This window comes from Protopterus annectens, chromosome 1.part2, assembly GCF_019279795.1.
Source record: "Protopterus annectens isolate FY-2018-M chromosome 1.part2, PAN1.0, whole genome shotgun sequence".
NCBI classification, from domain to species: Eukaryota; Metazoa; Chordata; order Ceratodontiformes; family Protopteridae; genus Protopterus; species Protopterus annectens.
In genome coordinates this window covers 956,772,036-956,796,509 of record NC_056727.1, presented here as the reverse complement: position 1 = coordinate 956,796,509, position 24,474 = coordinate 956,772,036, and the positions used below count along the sequence as shown (strand labels likewise).

General features: G+C 36.6%; 1 protein-coding gene across 1 annotated transcript in view; it reads left to right on the top strand.

Moving 5' to 3' along the window:
* The window catches only part of PPIE (peptidylprolyl isomerase E), a 619,697-nt gene that overhangs the window by 116,423 nt on the left and 478,800 nt on the right, over positions 1 to 24,474 (top strand). The window contains exon 4 of the mRNA XM_044059910.1: positions 3,001 to 3,027. Coding sequence (XP_043915845.1) covers positions 3,001 to 3,027 — 27 coding nt within the window. The remainder of the gene's footprint in view (positions 1 to 3,000; positions 3,028 to 24,474) is intronic.

Genomic DNA, 24,474 nt, shown 5'->3' with positions numbered 1-24,474 from the left:
ACTAATGCCTTGTATAAGCATCTATACAAATGTATTGACTCAGTTGTACCTGATAAGATCAAAACAAAATTCTCAAGAAAGAACAAGCCTGCCTGGTGGACAGCCACCATTCACAGGTTATACAATAAGAGAAAGAAATTGCTTTCTAAGAGCAGGAAGAAACTGCCTTTGAAGTCTCTCCTTGGCTTAAACAATCAGATAAGATACCTCGTAAGGCATTCTAAAGCCAACTATGAATCCATGTTAGCCTCTTTTGCTAAGGATAACCATAAGGCCTTCTTTAGCTTCATCAGAAACCTTAAAGGAAGAACCCAGATCTGTGCAGAACTGGTTGCTAATAGCAACACATATACTGAACCTGCAGAAATAGCCAACCTGCTAGCTGACAGGTTCAGTGAAAACTTCTCCCTCCCTGTCCCTGCCATGTATTCTTCAAAACATCCCTACCACCTGCCCTCCACCTAGTATCTCCAAGGAGCAGGTCGTAAATGCTCTCTCATAAGCCAAAAACACAGCCTGTATGGGACCTGATAATATCCCAGGCTGCATTCTAAATGGATGAAAACAGAAACTAGCTGCACAGCTGAATACTCTTTTTAACCACAGTCTAAGCACTGGTTTTGTACCTGGCGAATGGAAAACAGCAACTGTCATCCTGTTATGTAAAGGAGGTGCCTCCACAGACCCTGGGAACTATAGACCCATAAGCTCGACCAGCCTATCTGCAAGGCTATGAAAATAATAATCATGGACCTTATCAACAAAGATATAGGAGACCTCCAAATGCTCAACCTGACCCAGTTTGGCTTTATTAAAGGGAGATCCTGCCTCTTGAACTTGGTGGACTTCTTTGAGACCCTCACCAAAGCCCTGAACAAAGGCAAGTCTGTGCATAAGGCCTACCTGGACCTGGCCAAGGCCTTTGACACTATTCCCCACTCAAGCATCATTGATAAACTCATCCAGCTGGAGATCATTCTATTTTCAGGTGTTTTACAAAGTGGCTTACTGATAGAACGCACAGTCAAAATAGGTAACTCTGCCTCCACCAGCAGACTTGTAATCAGTGTCATTCCAGAGGGATATGTGCTGGGGCCCATATTGTTTGGAATCCACTTCTCAGATGTACAGGCTAAAACAAAAGGCTTATGGCTAACAAAGTTTACTGATGATTGCAAACTGAGTGCAGTCATTGAGGCTCCAAACGATGTCAACATCCTACAAGAGGGACTTGCACAGACACACATCTGGTGCAAAAGTCACGGGCTAAAACTCAATGCAAAAAATGCATTATTGTCCCCTTAGGCAAGGACGATGTCCCTGCGGATTACCACATTAATAACACCCTAAGCATGCAATCAGTGGTGACAGATTTGGGCACACAGGTTGACAGCAACCTTTCCTTTGACCACCATGTCTCCACAGTGGTAAGAAAGGCTTTCTACATCGCTCGACTCATAAGTAAGGGCATTGCATCCAGAACAAAAGAAGTTATAACCCCCCTGCACTCCTCACTCATCAGGCCAATAACAGAGTACAGTGCTACCTTTGGTATGTACCTTACGAGGCATCTGCAACAACTGGAAAGACCTCAAAGGTTTCATACAAAGAAAATTCAGGGTCTTCAGCATATGTCATATGTTGACAGACTGAAATCACTGTCACTATACTCTGTATCTTACAGACTACTCAGAGGTGACCTCTGCCTTGCATATAAAGCAGTCTCAGATCCTACTCTATTGGAAATGCTGCACATTCGTAAATCAAACGGTATAGGATGCAGTTGCTCTAGGGAACTCCTCTAGTATGTGACGTCAGCTGGACTTGCTGAAGAGAGAGATATGTCTCACATAGGTTAACTCTTCTCAGGAACAATCTTCTAATTCAGGTGAAGTAGAGCTCCTTGCTGACACTATTTAAGCATAATTTGGATGACTGGATGGGAAACCGCAAATTTACCTGGGAGTTTCACCTGTGTCCCTCTTGGACAGGGGCAGTAGTTGTTGACTTAGTTCTGCTTAATACCTTGATATTCTTGGGAACGGCGGTTGTACTTGGCTAGGCCTGTAAGGGCCCTAGCCTAGTAACCTGCTATGATCCTATGACTAAGCAAGTATATAAATCTTTCTGTACAAAGTAGCAACAGCAAAACTTAAACCACTTGCCAACTCAAGTCAGCATACTTGCATAAATGTGGATCATGCTAGAGAGACGAGCAACTAAAAGTTAAGTTTTGTGTGTGTGTGTGTGTGTGTGTGTGTGTGTGTGTGTGTGTGTGTGTGTGTGTCTTGGCACACTGACATTAAACTATTCATATTCAGTATAGTTGTACACTGTGCATGTTGTGTGTTTGACATCATGTAGCTTTGGGAGTAATGGAAAGTTTCCTTTTAAAATGTTGCACAATCTTGGAGTTAGTTTATGTAGAGTCGGGGTGGGCGGGTACAATCTTATGAGTTCATTTTGATAAAGTATCAGGGGTTAGGAGTGCTGGCAGAGTAAAAATATGTACTTCTGATTTTGTTTGTTATTTATTAGATATGTTGATTTTGTGGCAGAGATGCTTTGTGCCATCACTTTTTAATCTGTTTGACTAGATTCCTTGAATCATTGTGCATCATACTGAGCCTCTGATATTAAAAATTTGTCAGTCTCTTTTGTGTTGGATGGGCTGCAGATTCTGTTTGAGTACTTATCTGTTTCCCATTCCTATTGATAGAATTTGGAACCGTGTTAATCCACACCATTTAGGAAGCTTAGTTATTTTCAACACATTCTAATATCCATACACCAACATCATGACAAAACTTGTATTACGTAAGCTGGAATTTATAAAGAAATGATGTGTTGAGTTAGTATTTTAATTTTTACTGTTGAAAGAAGCTTCTTCTAGGGTAATATTGACACTGTTGCTGTACGAAGTATATACCGCTTCTTTTTGGAGTGGTCAAATTGTTTTTTTTTTATTTCTAGTAATCAAGCTGCTTATTTTTGTTTCAGGATGCTGCAGCTGCAATAGATAACATGGTATGTAATTAAACTCTCTTATCTCCCTTGAATTAGTTGCTTGTTTTTTTCTAAGTAAAAATCATTCTAATTGTTATGAATAGACTGCATGCAAGGGTAGTCATTTTAAGGACTTTAGCAGCAGGTGGCTGCAGCTGTTTGTTTTCTGAAGAGTTATGTACTGATGATATGCTGTGTTTACATTGCAATTTTTGTATGTTGATTTTTTCCTAATTATTCCATGTTTTGCAACTGTGTTTTCAGTAGTTGTCGTGGTAAAACTCAGAACAGACACATGCTGAAAAGACATATCACACCCTTTCCCATTTCAGTTCCTGCAGTTTGATTTCCATGCAAGCTGGTAGATAATTTATTGGGGATAGGTTCAGAAGAATTTTGTGTCAAGTAGAGCTTCACAGGATGGTGGATGCCTTCCAGAGAGCTTCTTAACCAGCTAGGTGAGCCACCTCCCTTGTCCTTTCTGACCTGAAGGAACAGTATTTCTGGTACAAAAGTGGACTCTCTGATCCTTAAAAAAAATAATTTCAGCTGCTTGTACCTGTGATTTTCAGCATCAGTCACTGCCTAGTTATGACTGTTTATGAGGACAATTGCATATATTTGTAAAACAGCAGCTTTACCACAACACAACTTATGTTGATCAGTAGTTTACCAGTAAAACTGCATGGGCAGTAACAGTTAGCTAGCCAGTCTTGGCCAAGACAGTCTTGTGATCCTACTCCCGCCAAACAAGTGCATAGACTCCTCCACTAAAGAAGGCTACTGCACACTTGTATGTAGGAAGTAGTCCATCCTTTTTCCTGAAGGGCACCATGACAATGGATTTGGGTATACTGATTTTTAACCCTGCTGTTACATTCTGAGTTTGAAGCACTCAGGTGCAACCTGGCAGTGTTAGCCTTTACCTTACTAAAAGTTATTATACTAAATTTCATTTTATTAATTTTCATTTATTGAAAATCAGTAAATCATACTTACAAAATGAAGATGTCAAACCCTGATATTCGAGAATTTCCCTGGACTTAGTTCTGTGAGATAAGTTGTATAACAGTAATTGCCATTTAATTGGATTTGGCAGGCACAAGTTTCATTTTAGTCATATTTAGGTAAATAGATTCATTTTTGATTAAGTGAATTGAACTCACTGCAGATCAGTGTCATCTGCAGTCATTAAGATGACTTTGCATGAAAAAAGAAGGGATGCTATTTCTGACCCTCCATACAATACCTATCTCTACCCAAATTCACTTGGATAGCCCATCCATGAAAATTACAAATAATGGGGGGGGAACATTCAGCCTTGGTGGGGTCCATTTTAGCAAAAAGAAAACAGGACCAGCATACAAGGCACCTTGAAAATAAATTTATTGATTGAGGTTCTTGAAAAACAGACCGGTTTCAGCTAATATTTAACAAAGCCTTCTTCAGTGTATTTCTTTCTCTTTGCCTATACTCTGATCTCTGTCCTTGATAGGAAGGCAGTCTCTAACCTGCAGTCCAGATAAATTCTTGGCATCTTCCCATTCTGTTACCTTGCCCTCTGTAGTTATTTGCTCTCAATACCTTTGTTCCTTTGCCAGTTTTCTCCAATAAATTCCAGTCCCCTCTTACCTATTGTCTGTATTGCTAATTGCAGTCACCCCTATCAGCAGAATCTCCTTTTTCCATTCCCGTGTTGGCTTAGTTCTTAGAATACTTTCTGCTAGTTTATGAATATAATATTATATATGATTATTGTTATTCTCCTTAAAGGTCTGCAACCATAATCCCAGTCTTTCTTTGTTTCTTGAGTTTCCATCCATTTCATCATCATCCCTTTCCACTTTAAGTTATAGTTTTCTGCTTGTGCTCTGTATAGGAGCCTTAACTGTGTTGCTGTGAAATACCCCTTCAAATTGGGTAATCCCAATCTGCTTTGTTCTGTTGGACGAATCCTCTTATCCCACTAGACTCTTGCCGTCTTCATCTCCTAGATAACATCCTTCAGCTATTTATTAATTGCTATCCACCACTTCTCCGCTGGTTGATAAAAATGTGCCTGACCTGTGTATAAGACTAAAGGGACTAAAACATTTTAACTGCTTGTATCTTACCATCCATATAACAGAGCTTCCATTTCCTCAGTTTTTCTATTATCTGTTGCTAAGTCACCTCCCACATATCCTAAGCTGCTCCACTGGACTACTTTTTAATCCATACTCTTAAATACTTAATTTTGTCATGGCCCCATAAATATGAATATTGCTGAACTAATTTGTGTGTGGGACAGGTACAACATTTACCACTATTGCCTTTGTTTTAACTTCATAAATTTAGTATCCCGAAAAGATTTTAAACTGCCGCAGAATGTTCCACAGCACTGTAATGAACCTTTCTGGTTTTGTCAGGTATAAAATAATATCATCTGTAAACAGAGTCGGCTTTTCTTAACTACCATGCCAGTTATATAATTGAATCTCTGAGTACCTTATTTTTTTTTTTTTGCCAATGGTTCTAAATATAATGCAAATAAAGGGGAAAGAGGACACCCCTGCCTGGTTCCTCTGCTCAAGCAGAAATTATCAGAGAGGACCCCACCTACTTTAATTTTTGCCTCTGATCCCTCATATATCCTCCTAGCCAACCTTATAATGTTATCAAGGAATGCAATTGTTTCCATTGTGATGAAGTTCGATATAAGTGAAAGCGCTTACCAGTTGTTTTTTAAGTGTTGTTATTAAACTGTTTTGGTTTTGTAGTGTTTGTTGTTTTGGACGTTTATTTGAAGGCTTTATATAAAGTCCAAAATTGTCCAATATTTTCAGATTTTCTTGTTCTTTAATATTTCACAAATATAATTATTACTTTGTAATCCCACTTTTGTCAGTTTCCAAGTTAGTGGTTTTATTTGTGTTCATCTCCATCTCCCAAATCCTGTCTTTGCTTCATTTCCAGTGTACTCTCAGTTCTTTTAGTCAACTCTTGTTCTCCCTTCCTTCTCTCCAGCATTTTCCATAGAAACATTGGAAAAGGTTTCACTGGCACAGTCTCTCTATGGTCTTTTTTACCAGAAGACTAAGAAGCAGCATCTCCTTCTGTTTCACAGCTCACTTTTTGTTGGACATACTTTTGTATTTCCTCCTTAGTATGCAGTTCATCAGAAATGATTTTGTTCCTCCAGGGAAAAATATTTTGAAGATAGCTGGGTACAGCAGTTTGAAACTTATGCTTACTTCTCAACATTGCCTAAATAGCGGAATAAATTTGCTCCTCTTTTGCCTGGTGTACAATGAATAATCATTCTCCACAATCACTCTGCTCTCTCCCACTTTTCGTACTTTGTCCTTCTGGTATGGTTTTGTCAGAATCAACTCCTTCTGCTGGTAGGATTGTGTCTTTACTATTAAAGGTCTAGGTTGCTGTCTCATAGCCAGGTTTGGAGCATACACACACTATGTGCCCTTTCAACTAACAACTCCTCCTGTTAAATACCAGTCCATTTGCTTATTTGTGCTTTCATGAAATTAACAGTCTGTTCCTTCCAGCTTCTCTGGTACAGCTGAAAATCTCAAGTTTTCCCTGCATGCTCTGTCCTCTTAATTCTAATATTTTTTGAAACATCTCTTCTTGAGCAGTCTCATATTCAGAGAGCCTTTTCTTCATTTCGACCTCTGAGTTTTGAAGTTTGAGCACCTCATCTGAATATCTATTTAAACTTTATTTCATTTTTTTCCAACCTTTTGTTGTTTGCTTTGATGTACTCCATTAATGTTTTGTTTATTTTAACCAGGTCTTTGTGCAGTTGTCGTATACTTTCCTCTAGGTTAGTGGATGTCATGTCTGGATGTTGCATTGTTTTTTGCTGAAAAGCTGTAGAACGTTTCCCAGTTAGTGTTTTTTCCTCACCTTTTGTAGATGATTTTCTTTCAGGTTCTCTGTATTTATTTTTTCCTGGCATCCAGGTAGTGCACTTTCTAGCCAGTTACTGAAATTTACCCAAAAACACAAAGGACTACTGGCCTTCTCTGCTGAGTTTCTGTTTCCATACTGGGAGAGCTAGAATTAAGCTGTTACTCAATGAGCAGCCATCTTAGAAGTCCCTGATATTTGTGTTTGTTTGCCAGATTAATATACATTAAACAAGAAACACTGGCTATTTATTTATGGAACCAGACTGCCAAAGTCCAGTGAGTCTTTAGGCTTTGTTTAAAGGCATAGAGATAATCTGTTTTCCATGCCAGGGTGGAATCTGTACTACTACCACCACCAGTACTATTGCTACTACTGCTGCCACTACTAATGCTACTACTACTACTGCTACTACCACCTCCAATACTACTACTATTATTATTACTACAGCTACTACCAGTACTAATGCTACTTCAGCTATCTCCAATTCTAATGCTACTACTACTACCACCAATACTGCTACTACTGTTACTACTACCAATACTAATTCTACCACTACAGCTGCTTCTACCAATACTAATGCTACTACTACTACTACCAATACTAATGCCACTACTACTACTACTACCACCAATATTACTGCTGTTACTACTACTACTACAACTGCTACCAATACTAATGCTAGTGCTTCTGGTACTGCCACCAATACTACTACTACAACTACTACCAATACTAATTCTAGTACTACTGTTACTACCACTGCTATTATTACTACTACTGCTGAATATAATGTTTAACTACACTACACTATCTTTTCAGAAAAAAAAATCAGTTTGACACAGGCCTTCCTGTGAAGACTGAGGTTTGTGATCCCTCTGTAGATACAACGTACATCTTGACTTCTATTTTTAACACTGGTGCTCACCAGACTCATAAACTTCACTGCCAGCCTACAGACACAGTTTTCATTTTCCCATGTAGCATCAGGAAGCAATGTTAAGTATTGTGACGGTGTCTTAAGATTTTCCCATCTGTTGCTGGAGTTCACCTGCCTCTCCTGCCTTGCTGCTGTGACAACATTTGATGTTTGCAGCAATTTCAGCAACCAAGGTTGATCCTGACTTAACAGTATTCAAAAGGATTGCCTTCTGTGAATAGTACATATTTATTTGGTTAAGGCATTTCCAAAGACCTCCTCCCACTGCCTGTTGAGAGCTTTCAGCTGAGGTCAGTATTGCACTATCCTTGCTTAATGTAGCCTGTGCAGTATTCCACTAATCTTTCCAGAAGTGTCAAATAGTATACCAGAACACTTTTGAGATGTGGTAGTTCTCCATGGCCTTTAAAGAAGCAACCAATGGGCTTTTGTTTTTGTAGCCAACAGTTAACATTAGTCCTTTTGGTGTTTTTTAACTCCCAGATGTGTCCGGGTACTGCCCCTTATCTGCTTTGTGCATTAAGTTTCTTCCTTTAAGCTAGGTGCTTTCTGTTACCAGTGCTGTTTTGCAACTAAGCTTAGATTGTAACCATGATAGACCACTTTTTTGTCTTGTTATCTCAGTTATTTGTCCCACAAACATAATCCAGTCTGACGTCCATTAAAAATAAAAATAAAAACTGCCTCTTCAAATTTTGCATCATTCAAGTATAACATTATCATTAGAACTTTTCAGCATCCCAGTATTTGTTAAAACCCATAGTTATTTATATATTTCATGTGGCTAAGGGTGCCATCATGCATACTTCATGCACACCACAGGTTGCTGTTTTGTAGAAAAGGTTTATTTTGTGTAGTAGTACATGCTACAATTTCAAATGCCATGGCTTATTTATTGCTGTCTTAAGCTGAATGTTTTACATATTTTTCTGAATGCCTCTTCACTTTTCAAGCTCATTAAAATGCTTTTTTTCTGAAGCACTGTACAAAAGAATGAATTGGAATAATGAATAATCTAGATTTAAAGAACCAAGCACATTAACTGAAACAATGAAGTCTTCAAAAGGAAAGTACTTCATAAATGTTGAAGGCAAAATGGTATAAGTAGATCACATAACTAAAGTAAAGAGACAAAATATTCTCAAAGTATTTACAACATAAAGCAATAATGTGCTGTCATCTCACCTGGTGAGTTACACTTAAGGACTGTTAATTTGGTTTATAAAGTGGTGATTTGGAATTCAGCATTCTAATTCCATAACCTTACTCTTTGGAATGTGTTTGAGGTTAAGTAAATGATCTGAATCCTGTTTTTAAATAAAATTGTGAGCTTGTGTGGGGACAGGACTCCTGGAACAATTTGGCTTATTTCATACCAGAATGTTTATATGAGGAGAGATGAATGGTAGTGGGAAGCTGGTTGCTGAAGACAGGTGCCAAATACGGGGAAGACATTGAGCATTTTGTGGGTGATTTGGACTTTTCCTGTGTTTTTCACATCTCAAGTGCTTGTTGGTATGATTTGATGGAGACACGATTAGATGTGGTTTAGATTTGTAGTGGTTTTGCTGATCTTTGTTGAGAGAGATGGGAGAACGCAGACTTGGGTGTAATGGGGAGGGGAACAATAAGGCAGAACTGTGATAGCACCTGTATGTATTAATTGGTGTTACTATTGAATAAATGTTATTATTGGAGTGTTCAGTGTGCCGTTGTTCTTTATCTTGATTTCATTTCAGTAAGTGTTGTTGCTGGTACGATCGCCCACAGTGTTATATCATTGTGCTGTTCAGCGAGATGATGTGCAGTTTGATTTCGTGATGTCTATGTGCAATGTGTACAATGGCGTATAGATTGTTTTTTTTTCTCTCTCTCTGATTTCAAACACATTAATACTCTTATCATAATGAAATACAAGATGTTGCTACTTTAGTTTTTTATATGGCAACTTTTGGTAGGTAAGTTAGGGCTTTAGACATAATATATAAGGTCAGAAGGATGAATTTTAATTGTGCTGATGAATTGGTTATTAGTTTTATGTAGACTAGAGGAGATCACAAGATTTGGTTTACATTAGATGACACGTAATATTTTCCAAAGACACAAATTATTATAGAAGTTTTTATACATAGTCTAGGGAGTAATTATAAGAGAAAAAATTACACAGGTGTTTTTAAAGTAACAACATTTGACAACTCACAAACTCCGAGGTGATAAGAGAAGGGTAGAAACTAAATTGATGGGACAGATTCTTTAAGGATGAGAGCAAAGAAGGAGTATTACTGACTTGAAAATTAAAGTAAACATGTTTGATTGCTTGTTTTATAATTTTTAAAGGGTTTTGAGTGGGTAAGCATAGAAGTACTTTTATCAATTGAAATGATATTGAACAATCGGAACTTTACCCATGTAAATGCAGAGATGTGGGAGTGTATGGATGTGTGTGTAAATATGAGTGTGCCTGTGTATATAGACATACGTATATATTTGTATACCCATAAAGTAATTATGGCACTTCACATTTGAATGATCAACAAAAATATGTGTGTCACTTCTAAGTTTTCTATGATTGAGGAAATGTGAAGATAACATGCATTAGTGGTGAGATTAGGAGATTTTCACAAAAAGATCTGAACTGAAAATTTAAAAATAATTAGTTAATTTAGAAGACTGGGGATTAATATATTTGCTTGTAATCTTAAAAGTATATGAGGAGTGTCATGAACTTTCACAGAAAGGTCACTAGAAAAGAAGACGGTCAACAGCAGTCTGATACCCAGGGTGTTTTTGGTTACAGGATAATAGAAGCATGGTTAGTCTTCTGCTTATTGTCTGATTAGACTGGTAGGAGAATGTAAAGGTTATAGATATGAGTTGGTTATATGTATGGGCTTATATGCAAGGATATATATGTGTGCTTGCATACATTTGCTTTAGTTTGTATCTTTGCATATGCATATAGTGTGTTTGTGTGTGTATATCTATATATATATATATATATATATATATATATATATATATATATATGTTAGGCTGCATATCTTTTTGTTTAAATATGCATGTACATATACATATATGTGTGTGTATGTATATGTACACGTACACACAAGTACATATATATTCCACTTTGCAGGAATTGAAAAAGTCACAGATCCCCTAGGGATTACGACCCCCTTTTGAACACAGACAACCTACTGTTAGAGTTAAAATGGCAGATACAGTTGCGAGCAGACACACTCCCAGGGCTAAATGAAAACCTGAGCATTTACAGTGTCCTTAAATGGATTAGGTAACTCCCTAACCCATCCTCTGCTCGTCACACCAGTTAAACAGTAAGCCTAGGTTCATGGATTAGGGGACTCCTTAACCCCATCCCCTGCTCACCACACCATTTAAATAATAAGCCTAGGTTCATTTTATGTTATTTTCTGATGAAGTTCGACTGAAAACTTTACAGTGAATGAAAGCACTCAAAATGTGATTTAAATGAATAAAAGACTGACCAAAACACTGGGAATAGCCTAGCATGTATGATCCTGCCAAAACAAGAAAAGTTTCTAAGTTTTTAAATAGTCGTTTATACTTTTGCACTGGTGGCGTTATATGTGTGTGTGTATATGTATATATATATATATATATATATATATATGTAATGGAAATTAAAAGACTGATCCACTGATGATATGAAAGTAAAATATATACGTGCAAGAGAAGATGTAAGAGAAAAGGAAGATATAAACCTGTGTTATAGGTGCAGGCATTTGGTTACACAAGCTGGAAAAGAAGCGATTATAGTTATCTTTGTAAGATCCATTTTTGTAAGAACCACAAATGGAAGCAAGCTGCATAGTGAAGAAGAAAGCAGGAAGATTAAAGTATAGACTTTTGAAAGTGGTATATGTAATTACTTTATTATAATAAGTAATAATTAAGAAATGTTCAATTATGTATAAAAGTTGAAATCGGTAAATGTATAACCTAAGTAATTTATGTACATGCCTGATATATATATATATATATATATATATATATATATATATATATATGTATATATATATATATGTGTGTGTGTGTGTGTGTGTGTACAAAATAGGTAATTAGAAATAAAATATCTCAGTGAAATGGAAATAAATTATGTAAAAACGAAAAGTAAATGGGGAAAATCTAGAAGAAAGAAAGGGTGAAAAAAAAGGAAAGGAAATAAGGGAGTTGATAAAATATTTGCAAAGAAAAGTAAGGTTTTTATTTGCTGTCAGACTAGGGATAGTAATTAATGTATGTAAAAATAAATTGTTAAGCTAAGTTGAATGATAAACCTTGTATTTCTAATTTATTTTGATTATTTGTAGTCATTGTAATTAATTGTCTGTCAAAACATATACTAGTTACAGTAGATTAGGATAAAATTTGAATTGATATGAGAAGTTGCAGTTGAGGTAATCTGTCTATAGGTTTAGGTACTTAAGAATTTAATATCCATAGATAATAGGGTTGTAAATATGATTTGGTTACATACTAGAATGGTAGTAATAATTTGTAAATATATTGTTTTTGTGTTTTGGAAGGAAAGATTCAACATGTATAATAAATAAAGACATTTATTTATTAATTAATGTGACATGGTTTTCATGGTTTACTGTCAGAATTGCAACGGACAAAACAAAAAAACTTTCATTGCATCGACCCGCAACACGGAACTCTGTCTTGGTCAGTTTGTCGAACATCATGCTGATTATTTGAATTTGACATTATTCAACATACTATTTCCCCTATACCTTTCAAACCAGTAATGTAAGTTCTAGTTGTCAGCAGTACGAACATACTGCGCAACACTGAGCTACATGTTTTTGCAGGGTGGCAAGCCCCCTTACACCCCCATGGGAGATTGCAACCACCCCCACACCCCCTGCAAATTATATATTCCAACTCCAGGATCGCACTACAGTGGTGAATAGGGTAAATTTCCCGATCCCCATTGTACTGCAAGAATAGCCACGTGTACGAATGCACAGTGCATTCGCTAAACCGGGACTTGCACACATGAAGGTTCAGCAACACGGGATTCAGCCAACCATAATTCAACATCCCATGGTCGTCAAACCTTCACTTGTAATTTTGATGGTAAACTGGTTTTCATTACTAAGTGTAGATAATCGTAACATCTTTCAATTTGTTCAAGGTATCAAAATCTTGAAATTAAAATATGAGCAATTTAAAATTATTAACTGTTAATATAAATGGATTAAATAGTGTCAATAAAGGAGGGCACCATGAAACTATTTAAAATAAAGCTGATATTGTATAGCTACAGGAAACACACAAAGTAGAGAAGGATGTACATCTGCCGAATAGTTTAGGTTGCAAAATTCTTGTTTCTTCTTGATTTGATTAAAAAAAAGAGGAATGGCTATTTTATGGGGGATTAAAAAAACAAGTTATGACAGAGCCTTAATACATTTAAAGACCGCAAAGGCATGATTTTAGCTGTAATTATTCAATATAATATACATTGTCTGACTTTTATTGGATACCAGCATTGAGTGTAAATATGGCTAGGGATTATCTTGAAATTTTGCAAAGTATTTGGAAGAGCAGTCTTATGGTGGGGGATTTTAATTGTATCACAGAAGAAATATACTAGTTGTAAGAAAAATATTGAAATTCCAGCTTTAGCTAAGGTGTTAAATAAGTGGAGAATCAATCATAGCATACAAGATTTAGCTCTATCTACAGAAAATTACAATAACAATGTAAAAAATTAGCTTTATCTACAGGAAACAATTCCCTTTCTTATAATTATTATTCATATGGATATGGAACACAAATTCATACTGTGTGTGTGTGTGTGTGTGTGTGTGTGTGTATATATATATATATATATATATATATATATATATATATATATATATTTCGATATTAGTGATAGAGTAGATGGTTTTGAAAATATAGCTTGTCAGCTATCAGATCTTACTGCAGTAGATGCGGAGATTTTAAAAATGGAACATAGAAAATTTCAGTTGATAAATATGTTCCCTGTATATATGACATAATTAAAATAATTAAAAAAATACCTTTTAGAGAAAATTGATGATTTCCTCTTGTTTAATGATAGATAAGTTAATCAAGTAATTCTGTGGAACTTATCACATTAGAGAAAAATGGGAAAATGGTCTTGTAATAAAATTAAGGAATGAGACAAACAGTTGATATTCAAAAGAACTTTATAAAGCTAAAGTGGAACAGCAAAATAAAGGAAAGATAATAAGTGATGCAATTGTTATCTTCACAATTTCAAGGTATTCTGTGTCGTAAAGTTGAAATAGCTTTGGAAAAAGCCAAGATACAGAAATATGCAATGTCACTAAAAAGCTACATATATTAGCTAATAGAAGCAAATTAATGAATAAAAGAGCTCAAATAAATAGTGTAATAAATCCAGTGACAAAACATACAACTGATATAGGAAAAATACTAATTTTTTTTAAAGAATTTTATGGGAAAATAAGTAGTGATAATGCTAATATAACTGATAATTTACTAAATGTATATTTAAAGAAGAATGTAAGCATAAAGTTAAAAGAAGAACTTGTAGAGAAAATATTGAAGCATGTCTGTAAAAGAGATTGAAAAGTTAATAAAAAGAAATAAGACTGGAAAAGCTCCAGGATTAGATGGAGTATCTACCGAAATATATAAGTTATTATCAAATAAAATAATTTCATTGTTGTGAGATGCTTTTGAACTAATACAAAACCATAAAATAATCCCTCTGTCATGTAAATATACCATATTTTCTCAAATTATTAACCAAGGAAACAATAGAGTTAGTTAACTCTTGTAGGGACATTTTATTATTAAATGTTGGCTGTAAAATTTTTACAACAATATTATCTAATAGATTGAGAGAAATTATAGATATGCTTAAAGATAACTCCGGCTTTATTAGAAACAGACTAACATTTGATAATATTAGAAGAGTAATCACAGTAGTAGATCTTGCTAACAATTGGAAAAAGAAATGACTGTGAATTAGTTTAGATAATGAAAAAGCTTTTGATTTAGTCGATTGGAAATTTTCATTTAGAACATTAATAGCATATAGATTTCCAGAAAGTTTTATAGATTTAATTAAAAATCTTTACATAGGTTCTAGAGCATTTGTAAAAAATAGCTTTGTTTATTTCAGAGGAAATTAAACTCATTATAGGTACAAGACAAGGATTTCCTCTGTTATCCTTTCTGTTGTTTGCCTTAATAACAGAATAAGTTGTTAATAGTATTATATATAACAAAAATATAGTTGGTTTTGGGCTTGACAGAGATTTTCAATCTAAAGTACAATTATTTGCTTATGACGTTATTATCAGTAGGTGATATTAACAAGTCTATTCCTAAAACTAATAAGGAATTAGATTGGTTTAAATTTCTTCAATGCATTTTAACCATAATAAATATGAAGTTATTTTAATTAATAAAACAGTAGATGAAAATATTAAAAATATAATTTTGATAGGATAAAAGTATTAACTACTTAGCAATAAATATTTACTCAGACACTAATCTAATTATTACTTCTAACTTTATCAGTATTTTTGATTAAATAAATTCTTTACTTCAACAGTGGAATACATATTTCTTTACATTTGAAGAAGCATTGATGCTGATAAAATGGTTGTTTTACCTAAAATGTTATATATATTACAATCAACTGCCATGTTTCCAGATAGGAAGCTAAAAAAAGTTAGAAAAAATTGTTAATTTTGTTTTGTGGTAAACAATAAAATCAAGAATCGCATATAAAATCATTTAAGAACATGGAGAGAGAAGTTTTTTCAGATTTAGAAGCCTATTCCTTAGTCACAATTCTAAATATGATTACACTTTGGTTAAGGCCACATCATACAAGTAAATGGAAGAGTTTATACAAATAAATAATAAAACATCATATACATATAATGATTTATTTAAAGATGACATCATGATTTATTTATTTGACATTTGTTGACCGGGTTGGTCCACCTGGGACAGCGCCCTTTTTCAGTGGAGACCCAGGTTGAAAAACTCCACAGTTAAAACAAGTGCACCAAAGATACATTGATACATGCAGTATATACAAATGTAAGTGTGTATGTATATATATATATATATATATATATATATATATATATATATATATAGATATATATATATATATATATATATATATATACAAAAAGCAGGTTGACATGAATGGTAATTAGTACATATCGGCAGTTATTAAGGTACACTGCAGCAGTATAAAGAAATCATTCAGATATGTTTTACAGGACAAGGGCTAGTGGATATTGTGTAGTAAAAGGTGGGTGAGAATGGGTTTCTAAGCTTAGTTATTCTACTGTTAAAGTCTGTATGTCAATAAAGATTAATCTGGCTGAGAGTGGGAGAAGAGGTGGTAGTATGAAAAGGTTTGTAAGAGAGAGGTTAGGGGCAGAGGAGAAGGGTGATAGACCGGTGGCCTAGAGAGTTTGGTCATTCGGGGGGGGGGGGGATTACACTGACATAGTTTTTTTTTGCTTAAGTGATTTTTGACTGCTTTTTTGAATTGGAGTTTTGGTCTAATGTTTCGGATATCAAGTGGTAGTTTGTTCTAGTTTTCAGTTGGGTAGCAGCTATAAAGGTTTTTCTTGATGTTTCTTTTGGGATGTTAGTCAGAGTTCCGGAGTATTGTAGCTGTCGTGTAGGAGGAGATGATGGATACAATACTGGTGCAGAAAGTTGGCTGGTATAGAATGGAATGAATTATGTTAACCTGAGGGAGGAGTAGGCTATAGAGGAATTCTAACCATTTCAGTTTTTTGAGTACTAAGTCGTGATGAGAGGAGTATGGTAGTTTGGCAGCAAATGTAACTACTTTGTTATAAGTGGATTCTAGTTTAGAAATAAGTGAGGTCTGCAAATTGGTGAGTATTTGAGAGACATAGAGAAGGGTTAGCAATAGGTAGGTGTGTGATAGAGCAATTTTAGCGGTACTAGAGAGAAATGTTTTGTTTCTGTAAAGGAGATTAAGTTTTTCATGGGTTTTCTTTGTTACTTAGAACATGCAGGTCAAATTTTAGCTGATCATCAATAATGTCCCCTAGGAGTTTGGTGTGGCTTTCCACTGAGATGGGTGTGTTATTGTGGGAGATGATGGAAAAGGATGGTTTTAGGTGGGCCATTGTTTTTGGTACAAAGAGTAAGAGTTTGGTCTTCTTTGGATTTAAGATAAGATGGTTTTGGTTGAGCCAGTTTTCAATGGACAAGGAGTCCTGCATTACAGTGTGGAGCTCGGGAAGGCTATCAGCTATGGAGATGACAGTTGAGTCATCTGCATACTGCACTACTGATGAGTGTAGGGTTGAGGTAGATAATTGATTAATAAAAATATTAAATAGCATTGGTCCTAAAATGTACCCTTTGGGTACTCCCATCTGTATAGGGGGTTCTGGGGAGGTTGCGGAGTTCCATTTGACAGATTGGAAATGATTGCTGAGGTAACTAGAGAACCAGGAGATTGTGTTGGAGGATAGGTTTAATTGAGAGAGTTTGACTAAGAGAAGTAATATACTTAAATATAATGATAAATTCTTATGGTTATTAAAAAATTATAGAGTGGAATATAAAAGTAAAAATTGGATTCAATTTATAGGATGAATATGTTGAACCTTTTTAGAAACTATTTAAGTCTCACAGTTAAAAAAACAAAAGTTTATATTATTTCCAATTGCATGTACACCAGGATTCATAGAAAATCAAAACCTTAATAACATGTTACTTCTTAAAAATAAAAATATAACAGTCTGGTATGATTGTGTAGAGGTTCTTTGTTAACATTAGAACAAGTGATGAGAAATATAGTATGGATAATACACATAGATTAACGTGTACTTGAAAAATGTAAAGGTCAGTTGTGTTATATGAACGATAATGAAAAACATAATCTTCCTAACATTTTTTGAATACTTAATATCTATTATTCAAGAGAATTTTATATTTAAAGGCATATGTCAAAATCTTATAAATTTATAATTAACAATAAAAATAACCTTGACAATAGATTTTGGAATTTTATAATGAACCAATAGAAGCATAAGCTCTATCCAGTGGAAAAAACAGTATTTTGATATTAAAATCTATAGGTTTGTCATTGTCAAGTTCATATTGAAAAATTGTATTCATATGAGTTTTATTACATCATTCCAAATATCACAGTTTAGTAAATCAGAAGTTTAAAATGCTAGAGATTTGGTAAAATAACCAAAGCAGATTGGGTCCATGTATTTGTGGGTTGTGGTAAAGTTGATAAGTATTGGAAGGGTATAAGTATTTTTTAAGGCAATATAGAAAGATAAATGTGAACTTACAAGAGCAACAATTTTGGTAAATGCTCTAATAACTTCTAAGTAGTAATCAGTATTGTATGTTCTGGGGTCTGATAGTTGCTATAAAAATAATTATTGGAAATCAATTTCATTATTCAGTGTTTTTGTAGAATTAGCCACTATTCTATGTAATAATGAAAAAGCAGTCAGAAAGTTAAGATCTAAAAATTGTGTTATAAAATCTTCCTGTTGGGACAGATTAGAAACATTACTACTTAAATATAATGAAAACCAATTTTGAAGTTTGGTTATAGGTATATATTGTAAATATGTTAAAAACTAATAAAAAAGATTTGAAATAAAAGAAGACCTGCATTACTTACTAGTTCCTTTTCCTCTCTCTAAGAAAATGCTGCATCTTTGTGTTATGCTGCACACAGACCTTTCTTGCATTTCTGTTCAAAAGCTCTTTCAGTTTCATTTGTCAGAATATTCATCCTTCTTTGTGGTTGCAGCTTCATAGTTGTTATTTACTCCCCCATTCTTGCAACACTTACCCCTCCCCTAAGAACCAGTCCTTGACTTATTCACTTTCTTTGGTCTCTACCTCAAGCACTTCAAACCTACTTTCACACAGTTTTTTTAATTCTCCCTAAGTTCTATTCCAGATTAACAAGTTGCACAGTAATAACAAAATGCCTATCCTTCCCCATAACTCGAAATACTGACCACCTCCCCCATTCTCTTTGGATACTTGAAAACTCATCTGTGCTTTGCCTGACTTTCTTCAGCATAACAATATTGGACTTATAAGGACTTAAATAGCAGAATAAGTGATTCTTCATATTTTCTTTCATCTTTGTAGTATGAGAATATTTTTTTTCACTGTAGAAATCATATCCTTGCTTACCTGTACCTCTGTTTTACAAGCATGAGTACTTTTGCTTGCTATATCCTGTACTTTCTTCTTGCTCATCCATTATTTGTTTCTAATGTTTGTCTTTCTTATTTTGCACCAGTATAACATTGTTATTACATCATCACATTTTAATCTGCAACAGGATTTCATGCATTAATAGAAAAAAAAAACAAGCAGTAATATGTTTCCAGTATAATTGTCATATGGTGTACGTTTTCTTTTTAACAGTTTTTACTAGTTTTCATTCACTCCAACTTTACTTAAGTTGCTCAGTTCCTGCCATCCCTTAAACCCCATCATTTATCCTGAACATTATGCCACATGTATTGTTCCCACAAATTTAATTTGTTTCTATGAAATTTGCTCTTTCCCCCTTTTTAAAAATCCTACCTTCATTTTTTATCTCCTTTACAGTATGCATAACTCCATTTACTTTGGGAATAGATTTTCATTAGCATTAATCCAAGTAATTGTTTTTTTGGCAGCCAGTAGCATCAAACATAGTAAGAACTTACTATGTCTAAGCAATTTGTTTTTTATATCTCAGATCAAAATAATTTCTTAAGTCACAAGCATTTGTTCTCCCAACGTGTCTGTAATAATTTTACATCCATTAAATAAAGTTATAAGTAAGCACACATAAACATTTACGATCAATGTTGGATATTAAAAGTGAATGTTAAAAACTTTTTTATTTGGAATTTGAAAAAATACAAATAAAAATGAAGCCTTTGAAACTTCATAGATAAAATTCTGCCAGGAATATATGTTTATTTTGTAGGATTAAATACTCTGAGTCCTTCTTTTTCCCCCTTTTTTCAATGTTGATCGTAAATGTTTGTGCTTATTTGTAACACTTTTAACATTTTGTATTGTGATTATTTTATAGATGTAATATTATTTGTGGTTTTAATTGTCTTATGTGGTATGGAATGCACTGTTTCTTTAAGAGTTTTAATGTAATGAAGGAACAACAATTGTTGTTAATGATATTATTTAAGTTGCGCATCAGGAAGTAAACTTTTATTCTGATGAAATCCTATATAAAGAGGACAGAAGCGCTTAATGTGTGAATAAAAGTATTTGGTACTTATTTTGGACTCCTCCATTTCTGCTTAGCACAGTTCACCAGCTTGCCACCTGTTTCCTATTTTTACTAAAAGAGAGACTTGATCGTTAGTCAAAGAAACAGACAAAATGTTGTAGATCAATGATCCTTGGTTTGATTCCACACTGTATCACCCCTGGCTAGTTGAACTCTATCTACCTAAAGCTTGCATCTCATCTTTCCTCAACTCTTGAGACTGCCCTGGCCTGGAAATAACTGGGTTCCTCAAAAATACAGGTAAATTGGGATAAAAACGGTACAGAGGAGGAAGCGGTAACTATAGGTACCTTCCTACGAACATCTGGAAATGGGTCAGCATTCAGCTGATCATTTTCTGTTGAGCTGCTAATTGGCAGAGCAGAATTATCAACATATGTAGTTGTCTTCTATGTCTCAGCAGACTCCTCACTACAGGTTTTCAAATCGGGCGAGATCCCCTTATCAATATCCAGACTATAGCAGATACAGTCCTCCGTGTCCAGACAAAGGTATTACCAGCCGTAAAACCTGAGTAACCACGTTCTATCTTTTTATGTTTCTGATGCTGTAATGTAATAATCTATTTCTGGTGCTAGTACTGGGCTTCTTTCTGTTAGGTGTAACAGCCTCTATACAGCCATTGACATGATTGTACAGAGTTTCTGAGAGCAATTCAGCATAGCCGGCTGTGTTCTCTGGTTTTGGGGGCTTTGAATTTTGACAAACCATCACTTAATAAAGGGTAATTTGCCCTGAAATAGTCCTTTTACTGTTTTTAATGGGATTACAGAGTTGATTTTGATTTTGAAGGAGACAGCTTTATGGTCAGACCTTATCAAGTAGGATGAGACGTGTGTGTGTGTGTGTCTGTGTGTGTGTGTGTGTGTGTGTGTGTGTGTGTGTGTGTGTGTGTGTGTGTGTGTGTGTGTGTGTGTGTATGTGTGTGTGGGGGGGGTTCAGTGTTCTCCCATATTTGTAATCATGAAGTCCAGTATAGTCGCGCCTCTAGTGGACATATTCACTATTTGGGAAGCTCTGTGCCTTTAGATTTGGGGCCATATAGGATTCTCAGTCTATAGAGGGGAATTAAAGTCTCCTATGAGTAGGGTGTTAGGTATGATGGTATTTGTGTCTCCAGTAGGTCCAAGTATGCATTCTTAGCTTCTTGGGACATGGAGGGTGACGTATTGATGGCTAGGATATGGTAGAGGATGTTGTCTGTGGTAATCTGCATGTGGATGAACTCCAGCACATCATCCTCTTTGAACACATCAGAGATGTGCTTGATGTTCTTTATGTTTCATTGTTGCAGTCATCACTTGTGGGTTATCCCTGCTGGGTAGCCCTCGGCCGGCCCGCATACCAGAGTAAAGAATATTCCTCCTGCATCAGCTGCAGGTCACCTGAGACTGACGTCAGGTTGTCAGGGCTGTAAAGGGAGGCAGCCGACACCATTACATCCGTCTTTCTTGCCGTGGAACCCAAAGCAGAAGCAGTTTGTGAGTGCGTCGGACGGCCGTTGCCAGAGTGAGGAAGAAAAACTACTAAAGCTAAGTGCCCCATTGGAGATCTTTTTCTTGCACTTAACCGATGCCTGAAAAAGTAAATAACAGTCTCCGCTGTGGAAAACAAATACCACACAGAGACTTCCAAAATCTGTGTGTGACTTGTTTAGGCCCAGACCACGACGTCCCTGGATGTCAGTTCTGTGCTTTATGTAACGCTAGGACCATCTGTAGAAGAGCTGAATTTGTAGCCAGGCATTTCAGGGAGAGTAGTTAACCAGTGTGAAATGGCATCCTTTGGTCAGTCTATGGTGGAAATTCCTAAAAAGAGAAGGAAAGAGACCACAGAAGGTTAGGCCTGCAGATGACACAACCCTGAAGTCAGCCAGCCTACCGTCTACTAGCACAGCGGAACTCGGTGAGATGCCTACGCAGCCCCTGATGACAGCTGTACAGCCACTGCAGGGCTTTACCGAGACCCTTTTGGAGTCCGGTATGCTGCCGGATCAGGCTTCTCCTTTTGAAATGTCAGTCATTAGCCCCGCGATTGGGTCTGGAGCTGCTTTGCAGGCACCGGCTTCTGAGGAGACGTTTCGGATGACCAATGCCAGACAAAGATCAACAGCCATTCCACCAGCCAAAACCGCACCCAGGCCCATTGAATCACTGAGGCCTAAAAGCAAAACCACTCCTAGGAAAACTCATTCCTCGATGCTCAGTCACCCACTTCCTCCCACCCAACCTGCTCAGTCACAGCAATTACTTAGGATGGCCGAGGATTTAGTCACTTTCATCAGAGGAAAGCAGTCTGCTCAGGCTACTCCAGCCAAAATAAAAAGGGACCTTTCTTCAGAGGTGCTTTTGGAACCAGAGTCTGAGCACTCAGAATTTCTGGACTCGGACATTGAACAGCAGCCTCTGACAACCTTTGAGGATTCAGATGCTGAGGAATCCATTCCTTCTGCATCCCCTCCTGAGGACTTCTCATTTGGGGAGACCTTAAATACCCTCAGAGAGCATTTCCTTTGGGAAGCCCAGGACTATCCCCAATGAAGAAGAGATTGCGAGTTCCTGGACTTACCACAGCACAAACCCTTAGACATCCCTCCCGTTCTGGATGTGGTGGAGGATGTCTTCCTGGAGTCTGAGCTGCAGGTCACCTGAGACTGAACCTGATGCCCTACCTCCTGCACCCAGAAAGCCTGATAGCTATTATAGGATGCCAGATACCCATAAGTATTTATTCAAGAACCCTGCAGCCGACCCATCACTCGGGGACCCTGGAGTTCTAGGGCCAGTTCCTCCAAAAACCCAATACTCCCTGACAAGGAGAGCAGAGTCTTGGACTGATGGAGCAAAAGGGTATATGCTTCAGCTACCCTAGCCATTAGAACTCTCAATTGCCAATTCCATATGCTTAAATGTCAACAGAACACGCTGGAATTATTAAAGCAGAAAATTTCCTCCTTCCCAGAGAGTACTACTACTAGAGAACTAGAAGATCTGATAAACTCCAGCTCTCAAGTGGCAAAACATTCCCTACATTGCCGATCTGATGCTCTAGACGCCTCTAGCAGGGTTGCTGTTTCAGGATCAGTCATAAGAGACATGCATGGTTGAGAAAACAACCTTTCCCTGATCATGTTAAATCAAAACTTCTGGACGCCCCCTTGGATAGGGAACAATTTTTTGGCCCTAAAGCAGAGGAGGTGATTAAGAAAATGGAGGATAAGGCCAAGTCCATGCAGACAGTCAAAGACATCCTACAGGTACAACCCCCCAGATTCAGTAGGAACTTTCCCACCAAACACTGGTTCTTTCCCGCCCAAGCCAAAACTGTGCAAAGGAAAGCAGAGGCCTAGACAGTGGACCTCTACCACTCCTAGGCAAGGGAGTTCTAAGTCCACTCCCTACACTAAGGACTCACAATGACTCCCCCTCTCCCCTCTGCTCCCCACACCCCCCCACAGGCTAGGAGGAAGGCTATCCCTATTCATAGACAAGTGGCAAACCATCACAGCAGATCAGTGGATCCTAAAAATAATTTCCCAAGGGTGCAGCTTATCTTTCAAAGAGAACCCAAGTTTATCAGGTTATCCAGACATACCAGCAAATCAGAGGACCGAGGCCCTCTGCCAGATTCAAAAACTCTGTGCTCAAGGGGCAGGGAGCCAGTACCAGAGGACCAAGCAGGAAAAGGGTTTTATTCAAGGTTGTTCCTAGCATCAAGAAAAGAGGGCACCTGGCACCCTATTCTAGACCTATCCACATTAAACCTGTCCCTCCTAGTGCCAAAATTCAAAATATTAACACTCCAAAAACAGATGCTGACACCAAATGCTTGGCTAGTGACCCTAGATCTGAAAGATGCCTACCTCCATAGCCTGATAAGGGAGTTCTGCTGGAGTTTCCTACGCTTCAGAGCAGGCACAGAACACTTTCAATTCTCTGCTCTGGTGGTGCCTGCCACCAAATGCAAGGCTGCTGTTATTACCTTTTGCAGACAGAACATACAGATTTACTCCTATCTGGACGACTGTCTCATCCAGGCAGACAACAGGGAGAAACTCCTGCAGGATCTTATTTTTGTCCAAACCCTTCTAACCTCTCTGGGATTTACCGTCAACAACGAAAAATCCCAATTCCAGCCCACAAGTCGGATAACCTTCTTTGGAGCTGTGCTGGACACATCCACCCAAAGAGCCTTCCTGTCTCCAGAAAAGCAGAGCTTTCTCCCCTCTACTTTTCCCATTTAGCTCACAGGACACACC